General features: G+C 36.3%; 1 protein-coding gene across 1 annotated transcript in view; it reads left to right on the top strand.

Annotated features, from left to right (window-relative positions):
* Window positions 1–11,005, top strand: part of LOC113393351 (dual specificity tyrosine-phosphorylation-regulated kinase 2) — a 158,953-nt gene extending 147,948 nt beyond the window's left edge. The window contains exons 4-8 of the mRNA XM_064219125.1: window positions 2,255–2,357; window positions 3,034–3,220; window positions 5,763–5,865; window positions 6,667–6,815; window positions 7,077–11,005. Of these exons, the coding sequence (XP_064075195.1) occupies window positions 2,255–2,357; window positions 3,034–3,220 (290 nt within the window). The 3' untranslated portion in view covers window positions 5,763–5,865; window positions 6,667–6,815; window positions 7,077–11,005. The remainder of the gene's footprint in view (window positions 1–2,254; window positions 2,358–3,033; window positions 3,221–5,762; window positions 5,866–6,666; window positions 6,816–7,076) is intronic.
* The last annotated feature ends 559 nt before the right edge of the window (window positions 11,006–11,564 follow it).

The following is an 11,564-nucleotide window of genomic DNA, read 5'->3' on the forward strand; positions in this document are numbered from 1 at the left end:
CGCATTGAAGTATGTAATACGGTGGAATAAACTTTGAATCTTTTCCGTAAATGTAGTGGAGACCTAAGCAGGCGAATTGGATCGCGTAGCTTAACTTGTTATTTGTAAATAAAAGAGTAAATAACATAGCCCAAATGGTACACGATGATTTATCGTATACGGTTACGAAAATCAGCTTTGATCTTACGTTTCATTAAAACTGAAATATTATTAGAATGCGTCAGGGATAGCGGGTTCTACAACTTTTAATCATAGACTTGAAATATTAACACCTCATCACGTCTAATCACGTCTATTTATATCTGAACTGTCACGTTGTAAACTCTTCAGCTTGTATACAAAATTCAAGATGCAACGGGTAAATAAAATGAGTCACGAATACCAAACCCACAACGAAATAATTGAAGAGTTTTCTTTAAATTCCAAATGTTTTGCTAACTATCGTCATTGTAAATAATAACAGTGACTGTAAACGCTGTGTCTGTCCAATTCGTGACTCATTCTCAACTTTTATCAGACGGAAAGAAATTTATACAGCGTGTTTTTTTTATGTCGGAAAGGGTTGCAAGTCTCGTCGGTACTTCATTTCCTACTCCCCCTGACTTGTTTGTGCTACAGTCGCCCTAAAACATGTAACGTAATGGAGAGTACAATAATCAATTTTGCAATGTTACGAAGGGGCTTTGATTCGATAACAATTCGTATAATATTCTGTAAACGTGAAAACGTCACGAGGAATACATCAAATTTTGTTTATGTTTTTGTTTACCGTAAATTTGAATCTATTCGAAAACTGAATCATTTATATATTGCACGGTTCAGATATTGTTACGTTTATAAGTTTTTACGTTACTTATTTAATAACGCGTGGTTACGTCCAATTACGCGTCCAAGACAATGGATAAATCAGAACCATTCTTGAATATAGTAACCGGACATTAGGTAATGAATTTCAATATAGTATTGTGAAATAAAGTTGCTTGTCTTTTAAAGAGATTTCTCTTGTAACACCCAAGAACGATAAAATAATTGAGACGGATAAATAAGAGTTAGACATGTACAACTGAAGTTGATTTTTTATTTTTTTTTAGGATATCGGTAGGCGGACGAGTAAATGGACCACCTGATGGTAAGTGGTCACCACCGCCCATAGACAATGGCGTTGTAAGAAATATTAACCATTCCTTACATCACCAATCCGCCACCAACCTTGGGAACTAAGATATTACGTCCCTCGTGCCTGTAGTTACCTTTTTACCTTGCAAGTTTTTTAGCATCGTTAATTAAAATATTTTTTATGATAGGTTATTTGGTAACTATATCACAATTTGATGGTCGGTTTAATAGCGTCTTAAGGAATTCCGCTAATTCTATCAATATTGATGTCTTCAATACCAGACACGACGTGGGCGAGCTCGGAAAACACCATGTAATTGATCACAATTTGGAACAAATCCAATTGTACCGGTTTTTGACTTGTTACGCTGTTTTTATTGAGGATATCATAACAAGCACTTATTTAATTTATAAGATATTCTCAGTTGATTGTTCTGTATAATTCTAGTCTGGCATGTCTATTTTTTCTTAACTCTACAGCAGATTGCGTCACTCCACTCAATTGGCGCATGTGATTCGATTTTTAAACAATGATTACTATAGTTTAATAGCGATTTAAGGGATTAAATAAATTCATTTTTTCTTAAAGCATTTGTAACACTTATGGCATCCAGCCCGTGTATTCTCCGAATTTAAAACGTCATTTATATTTGGTTAAGCGCCAACGAATACGTAATGCTTTGAATAATCACAACATGTAATACTATTGGGTTACTTCGAGGGCTTGTTTTTTTGAAGATTAATCGATTTAATTCGGTGGTGTCCGATTTCTTTAAGATGTTAGTACTTTCGATCGTTTTCAATTAGGCTGCGTTTGAACGGTAACAGACGGTTTGAGATCAAGAAAATATTTTTAAAACTTAGATCCGTATTCATAATATTTTCCAAAGCGAGGATATAGTCTGTTACATTGGTTAGACCAATCAGCGTATAGGGAGAGTACATTCCGTTACCCAGCTATTTATATATTATCAGATCCAAAATAATATTTAATAAACCAAATTGGGTAAATCTCGTCAATGTTATTTTATTTTAATTTTTTTTTTAATTTATTATATCAGAGATATTTTACTATTGTAGTTTATAGTTTTACGAGTCGTATTGGATTTTTACTAAAAATGCTTTATAAATTTTTCAGGTATGTCGAGAAGAGGCAAGCCACGAGGTCTCCCAGGCTCTAAGAGCTTCGTAACGGCGCTCAAGGGCTGCCAGGACAAATACTTCATCGACTTTATAAGACGGTGAGTTGAATGATACTCTATCAATTGTCATTAATATATTGTTGAATCGTATTATTCGATTTGTAAATGTTGGTTCGTCCTGAAAACGACACGAATTTGAAAATCAGGACTCTTACTTTATATACCTGAATATGTGTCACTTAGTGTTTTATTATTATTATTGAATACATCTCACTATTCCAACATCGTAATATATAGCCAATGTACTGATATTGCTTTCGTAACGTTATCTTGTTATTATATATTGGCATTATTGTTTATATACTAGAGTTAAAAGTATTGTTTTAAATACATAGGTATATAATTGTGGCTTTATATTTTTAAATATTGAAAAAGAGTAACTAATGGGTTCTTACCGGTTTTTCTCGGTGGAATCTGCATTCCGAACCGGTGGTAACTTCACTTAATACAATTTCTTAAATGACTTTAAACGATTCAAAAGTAACTGTAAAAGCCTATTTGAATTAAGTATATTTTGATTTTGATGTAAAGCGTTCGAAATGTACTATTGTAATATTTTTATTTTCAAATTAGAATATCTAATATAAGTTTTAAATTCAATGGCATATACGTGAAAGAGAGTCGCAGTTATTAACAGACAATATTGTTTATTTTTGTTTTATGATATAAATATTATATAATAGATACTATATATGAAATCGATGCATAATTCCAGATGCCTAGAATGGGAGCCCGAGAAGCGCCTCACGCCGGTGCAGGCGCTGCGACACGCGTGGCTGCGCCGGCGCCTGCCGCGGCCGCCGCACGACGAGGAGCCCGCGCCCGCGCCCCCCGCCCCCGCCAACGTTAGTATCGCGCACCACGTCAAGCGCCTCGCGCAGACCAAGTGCAATGACAAATAGGTTTGTTTGAGTTCGCTTCTTATCGCGTGATGCTTGTGGTCATAGAGTACTCGTAGGGTGTAGTCGCGCGGCTGCTGCGAGAGACTCCGATAGGTAGTTTAACGCGGTGTGAGTAGTTTGTGGGTGCGATTTGTCTCAAGGGGCGTTGCATTCTAATTTGTACGATAAGTGACTTTCCGTAAGTCCACTTTTGCTTATCTAACAGAAATGTACTTTACATATTATAAATTACTGAATTGATTTGTTGATTGGATTATAAATTTACCTATATATCCTATATGCTTTTAGCGATTTGATTGTACAATTATGTATTTAATGCAATGATGAAAAATGATGTATCAAATCAACAAATAATTCGCTTTTAAAACGTGTTCACAATATTTAATTAAACGTTAAACTATCACCGGCTTGCAAATCAAACGAGTCATAAGCCGGATGCATATAAATATACTATCGACTAGAAATACATATATACATAATATATTTAAAGTTAAGTGTCGGGTCTATAATGGCCCGCAGCTTGATAAAAGCTTCTTGTAAGGAGAATATATGTATCTAGTATATTAATTATATACTTTTTGATTTATATTAATTTGTAATGTATATATACATAAAATTTATTTATTGACAGTGGCAGAAATTGGATTCTGTTTAAAATTAGTCGAATGAAGCTTTCTTCGCATCTCGTTTTTTTTTCTTTAATTTTAAATAAATAATATTTTAGTTACTAAAGTAAGTTACTAAAATTATAAATTTGAAAGTAACTCTGTCTGTCTGTTACGCTTTGACGTCCGAAGCACTGAACCGAATTTGATGTAATTGGGTTTGAAGCAAGCTTGAACCCCAAGGAGGGACCCGGGCTACTTTTTTATTCCTAACAACTGATAACACATCTGACGAGCGAAGACGCGGGCGACAAGTAGTACTATATAAATTCGAATGTACTATGTTTCAACTAATCATCATGAAAATGTAACTATACATTGTCAAGGTTACAGTTAAGAACGTAACCTAAGCGAACATCTGACCTTCTAACAAATAATTTAAAATAAAAGCCGAACATCTGGTTCATTGGCGTGCCATAGGAGAGCTTTGTGTCCTCCAACAGATGATAATGGGCTGATAACGAATTATGCTTTAAAAATATACGAATAGTATTTTTTTCTTCAGAAGTTATACATATTCGTTTCGTAATATACTTTTTTTTTATTTCAAACATACGGTTTTATAAAATGAATTACGACGTTGCTACATATTTGTTTTCTCGCGTTTTTTTTATATAAAATATTAAATTAAAACCACAAGCATCACCAATTATTATTTATTTTTTTAAGTTATTTTATTTTATTATTGTTAATTTGCAAATTATTATTATTTTTCTTATTTATATACATGTTAATTAATTATATTTAAGGTTCTTATTAAATTTAAGATTAATATGTGATATAATTTCAATTAATTTTATAAAGTAATCTTAGATCGTATAAAGTAAGTATTTATTAATCTATCTCTATCTTTAGATATATGTATAATTCTTTTGTACGGGTGATTGTCATTAAACTCCTTAGACACAACAAACGACATCATAATAGGTCCAGTCAGATTTATATGATTATTTTTGTATGTGTGTGTGTGTGCGTGGTTTAAGTTGGAAACGTTGCAAAGGTCCCGGAAAGTAACAGCTTGATTAAGTTTATGTTTCACCCGTGCAAAGTCGGTATGAGCATCTATTTGGTATTAGTTATTAATTATGATTTAAATGTAGTCTAATTATAATATCTTTTGTGAAAAAAATATTCATTCTAGCGACCTTTGAAATACATATACCATCATTTAAAACAATATAAGGCCTTAAATCTCACACACTTAAAAAAACACGAATCCATAACAGATTTCACATTATTTTATATTTCGACTACCGATATCATATCAATTTAATATCAAAGTTGTTTATAAAACTCTACTCCTTTTGCTCAGAGAGTATATACTCTACATACTCTACATGGGTTATAAGTATTGTAGTTATTATAGTATACATTAGTACTGTAGAATAGTTGAGTTGTATAGCTATCGTAGAATACTTACTTGTGTGCGTGTTCTTGGTGGCCCACTGTTGCTTACTATTTTTTTTCGACGCATTCTCAGCTTCGAAAGTCGATCTAGTCATTTCTAAACAAAGGCACATCCATGGATCGGAAACCAATCACCACCTAAAGAGTTCCCAAGGAGGGAACGGGGTTGTAAAAAATTAACTTGGCGGGCACTACCGTGCCCCCAGATACGTATGGAGAGAAATTTATATAGTTATAAATATAATCGTTAAATGTTTTTCACTTTTCTTGCCCCTTAAATCGTTAAATTGGATCCATGCTTCGACCCAAAACAAATAAGACGAACACGAGCGCGGGTGGGTAGCGATGGAGTAGCTTCATGTTTAATGAAGTTGGGTAGTATGACGATACAAAATTGCATGTAAAAGCCAACTCGTATAAAGTATATCGAGATCTGGGTTGAAGTAGCTGACGGCGGTTGCGCGTTGCAGACGGGCGCGGCGGGCTGCGGCGCGGCGTGCGGGGCGCGCGGGGGCTCGCTGCGCACGCCGCTGGCGCGCACGCCCGTCACCTTCAACGCGTCGCAAGTCGCCAGTGAGTTCACTTCATTGCTGTCCATAGCCGGTACCTCGTACCGATCTCCTACGATCACTTTTTTTATAAATTAATATTTTTTTATTTATTTAATAATAAATAAATAAATATTATACATCACATACATTACTCTGATCCCAATGTAAGTAGCTAAAGCACTTGTGTTATGGAAAATCAGAAGTAACGACGGTACCACAAACACTCAGACCTAAGACAACATGGAAAACTAATGAACTTTTTCTACATCGACTCGTCCGGGAATCCAACCCGGGGCGTCGGAGTGGTGTACTCATGAAAACCGGTGTATACACTAATCGACCACGGAGGTCGTCAATTAATAGGATGGAAGTGATCACCACGGCCCATAGACATCCTTACATTGCCAATGCACCACCGACCTTGGAACTAAGATATTGTGTCCCTTGTGTCCGTCGGTACACTGCCTCTCATCCTTCAAACTGAACACAACAAGACTAAGTATTACTGTTTGGCAGTATAATATATTAATAATATATAATTGACAGATAAGCCAAAGTTATTGCATGATTCCATATGTACTATTATCGACATAAGATTCAATCGTATGGATGATAATTATTGTCATTCTTAATTGATATTATTGTAGCACAACTGGTCAGAGTATTAACAGATAAATTAACCTTGAATCGATTAATTTTTAGATTTATTTACGACTTATATAAATTTATAAGCCAGAACACGTTAGGTACAGTAACACTTAAAGTAGGTAACGTCGTTCAGTTGTATAACATTAGTTTCAGTATAATTATATTAACTTCCTAGAAGCAAAATTACAAGCCGCACTATCCGAGGACAGCAGCGGCATGAGTGGATCGGTGGGAGGCGTGGGGGGGCGCTACTGGACGGCCGGCAAGTTGCCGCACCTCCCGGCGCCTTCCTAGCGCCCGCCCTCTGTGCGTCGCCTTGCCAAGGTGAGACAGCACTCGCACTTGTAGCCTCTCTGACAGACAGTCATTCCTTTATGCCTTAACTATTCAGAGCTATACGGCTAATCTAATACTAGTGAGTCGGAAACAGAGCGAGTAACTATTTTTTACGCATTTTTAATTTTTATTTGTTTTAGACCACATACAAACTGAACAGTAAATGTAAATGCAGTCTACAATAAAGCACGCTAACCGAGAGGTGAACAAGAATAGATCGTAGTATTTAATAATATTTCCTTCGGGCAGGTCTCATCCCTGGAGGCTCCTCGGCGAGCTGGCGTCGTCGGCGCGCGCCTCGAGCTCGAGCGACGCAGCCTCGACCTCGAGCGCGAGCTGCGCGCCGACCGCGACTCCGACGCCTCGCTCGACGACCGCGACCACCTCGTCTGATCGCCCCCCCCGCCGACGCGCCGCGCCCCCCCGCGCCGGTGACCGCGGGCCCCGCTGGAGCGAGGTCACCTACCGCTGCGGACACACCGCCCGCCTGCGCCTCGAGCCCCGCGAGCCCTATCGACCCGGCGGATCCCGCTTCGGTTCCGGCTTCGGATCTGGCCGACGCCGGGACAGTGTCGAGTTCGGTCGGTCCCACGACTACCACGCCGCAGACGCGCAAACCGCAGAATATGTAAATGTTAGGAGTAGTTTCGCTAAACTCCGTGCAAATACGTCCGACTTGTCGTCGTCCGATAGCAGAAGAAGTGACGAGAGCGATAGAAGGTACAGCCTCAACCTTAGCGATATCAGCTCCGAAACGGCTGAGCCGTACCGAAGGCACGACGGGCGTTCTTCCTGTTGGAGTCTTTCGAATCTGAGTGCATGCTCCTGTCACGACCAACGCGCTGAAGTACAATCTGGCACGCACAGACCAATTAAATCAGCCGACAATATTCGAAAACTACAACGGGATAGCAGTCTGTCTTCTAGAGGCACGCCCCAACCTTCCACTTCTAACTCTCACCGACTGGGAAGTCTAAACAGTGTTATTTGCTGTCAGCCTCGAGAGAGTAAAGATCAATTCACAGTTGAAAGTACCAGTATAGACGCAAGCGAGGATGACTCTAACTCAATTCGAAATAGTGTCGTACATTGGACCAACTCTGTGGAGAATCGTGTCTGCTGTTCTGAAACATTTTTACACGGCGCTGTCTTCGGTCTCAAATGCTTAAAATAGCACGAACACAGAAGCGAAACACGATGCAGTCTGTGGTGGTGTGGCTTATCTGGTGGTGACGGGCCTGGTGCCGGACGAAAGTGATAACAATAGTGTGTTGTGTGGCGATAAGACCCGCTATTGCCTTATAAAGCGTCCTTAGTCTTTCAGTGTCGACGAATGCTTTGTACAGATTAAATATACCCTACACTGCCTAGCGCCTATGACTTCGAAAAAGTTTTAGATATCGTAGACTTTATTACTTAAGCTTTAAGATCGAATATTGCATTTAAAATTTTATATTAAACGTCGTAACATTTAGTGTAAATTATTATCGGAATATGTAATGATGCAATAAGCTTATACATCGAATGATTGGAAGTGTAATCTACAGTAAAGTTATATTATAAAAGATTTCGATTCTCTACAATCGACACAGCGCAAGAATAGACCAATCTGTGTCGTTTGAACAGAATCGTGTAATTTACGTTCATAAAGGCTCATGTTCCTAAGTGTTTAATCAATATTTTGACGTTTATAACGCAATAGCGGGGCAATAAAGAACAATTTCGCTTGGCGGCGAGCGTCCAAATGAATCTAGTGCATAGAGGCAAAATTGATCTCAGTAAATAAATAAAGACTACAAAAACGTATATTATATGCGGACATCTAGTGGAATTGTGCGAGTAACGTGTTTTACTGTTTTCTATGTATTATACATGTAACGTAAGGACGTTTGTGAGTCGATCGTGTCGATGTTAGTGCCTGCTAAGTCTTGTTTAGTGTTAGGAAACCTCGACCACTGTTTAAGGGAACTCTTTGAACATTTTACCGAAAAACGACTTGTAATTTCGAGAGTTGAATTTTTTTTTTCGCCGCTCACAGTCACGCTTCGGTTTGAACGTGCGCTGTGAAAGTTCGTAGAATCTTGTCGCGTTTAACACAAGATTTTAACTGAATTTGGTTTGATGTCACGCGTATCTGTGCGCTTGTTTTAGTTCGTCGAAGCCACGGAGCGTCAATAATTTTATTATTTCTTTTTGAAAATTCTCTCTCGAAAGCCGTAGTTTAAGCTATTATGTGTGTGACTAAAAAACGATTTTCTACAACAATTATGATTTTTCGTTTTCTAATTTTAATTTTACGATTTGACTTAAGTCTCTAATAAGTTAATCTCTCAAGTGATATAGTGTCGGTGACCTTATATTCGGAGTTCTTAAACGATTTAAGGTTAGTTAGTCGCAAGGCCTTTTTTTATGTAGTTGAGGAAACTGCGATTAATTTGGTGGATAATAGTATAAAGGATGTGATGGGTTGAAATGATTTATTCAGTGGATAGAAGCGCTTAAATTCGCACACAGCTGTTACATAAAAATAAACTTTATTGCAAAACATTAAAGTACATAATAATTCGGTTCATTATAAAACAAATGGTTCCTTTATTGTTAATATCGTCCCATTATGCACGCGCCGGCTAAACGTTACGGAATGTATCGATACCGACGTGCAATCTAATTTGGCAGCGTAACATCCCTCGGAACATCTCAGTGCAATAATTTCGACTCGTTGAACGTCTCGTTTTTTTGTCTTCCTGAATATTTGTAATTTTTACAAAGGCCTATATTATCTGTATAATCGACTAATGCATTTTTATTTTTCATATAGTTTATAGATAATTCATTATGTATGTAATTACATAAATTATATTAATTTCAATGAAATGCACATTATGAGTTAATCCGTTCGGTCTTTGCGCAACTCGTGGTAAACATGGTTTATAATGATATTTTTTAGTTATAAAATGAAATTCGTTCACGGAATCAAATAGTGACTAAGAGGATAATAAATACTTTATTTAGTTGTAAAGAATAAATAAATTGTTTTTATTTCGATGATTTTGCGCGTACCGTTTGATTTGGTAATAGAATATCGAATATGTATAGAGAATTGTTTTAAATTAAATAGTTGAATAATCTTTGAATTTTATTTCATTGAATGTAAACTATACTCGATACAGCATTTGTTTTTGGCTACTTGTATTAAGTTGACTGCCCTGCGTTTATTATGCTCAATAGATTTATATCATAGCTAACACAGCCGTTTGGTGTTATTAGTTTATTATTTTTTTTTATCCGAATAGCGGTTTAAGGTATTTAGTCAATTATTGTAAAGCTTATTTTACGATGGCTTCGTCTGGGAGGCAATCCACGAACGATCTTTTCACATGTTCAATGATATACGTGACAGTACAGTCAGCATAAAAAATTAATTGCATAGTAATGTGGAATTTTGTTGTATATTTTTTTCTCTTTGAACATTGTGTACGAACAGTGACTTGAATAATTTTATTGACATTTCTAATGACATGTTTATTTTTTAAAAGAATGGCAATCGATATCGACATATCGATAATTTAGTTGAAATATTATAAACAGTTAATTTTATTGGTTGTTTGAAGTATATATATTTGTAGCTGACTGTACACTAATTATGTAACGTGGAAGTCGACATGGAATTAAAATTGTGATAGCTTATGATAATTATTGCGTTTGTATGTCATTGAATAAGCTGTGAGGTTATTGTTAAATAAATTAATTATCGGTATTATAAGCAATGTGTTTGTGAAGTAACGCACAAGTGGTATGAGAATACAGGTTTGTGTATACTAATAGCTTATAGCACCTTTATCTACAGGGTGTTCACTAAAGTAAATCATTCTATCGACGCCTCACAGCCTCATAAGCTATCTGCTTGGCAATGATCAGTATTAAATCATTCACCAAGTCTCATTCAACTGCCAAGTACGTTTAATTATAAGTATAATTTGCTATATCCCAAGGTTATGTATAGCGGACCCCTAGTTACTATTATAGCTTTCGTTGAATGCTGCATTTCTCTTTATACTTAGTTTATTTGTGAAACATTGTGTTCTCATTTTGTATGTAAAGCTGGTGTTTCACGTCTTGAAACTCGTAGCGACAATGTGAATACTATACAATTTAAATAAATGAATTATATAAATATGGTAACTTGTTTTTTTTTATGACTAGCTGACTAGCTTATAACTGCGTCTTCGACCGTGTAGAGTAGAAATGTATTTTTATGGCACAGGTAGGACGGGCAAATGAAACCAAATAGGACTTCTGCCAATAGATATAGGTGCCGTAAATGTAAACATTCCTTACATCGTGAATGCATTAACGGTAGGATAAATGATGATTTGATGGTACCCACACATATGGACTTGCACAAAGAATTACCACTAAGTAAAGTTTGAGACTGAAATATTTTCAGTTGTTTCAATTGCTTACCAAGCAAATAATAACGTAATCTTTTTTTTGGACTAATGACTTCATAATAAGTACGTATATAGCGGTTTCTGGGGATAAGATGCATAGCATGTTAATAAAACTTAATATTAATATTACATTATTGAAAATTTTAAACATCTATAAAAAATGACTCTTTTAAACTCGCTGTTTTTGTGTTGTTTGTCCGGTTTGAAAAGAACTATAGGTCCTGACGGGGTAGTAGTTTTTCTTTCATATTCTTAATATTATAATAAATTGTTATCCTTTTCCTGG

This window comes from Vanessa tameamea, chromosome 26 (genome assembly GCF_037043105.1).
Source record: "Vanessa tameamea isolate UH-Manoa-2023 chromosome 26, ilVanTame1 primary haplotype, whole genome shotgun sequence".
NCBI lineage: Eukaryota > Metazoa > Arthropoda > Insecta > Lepidoptera > Nymphalidae > Vanessa > Vanessa tameamea.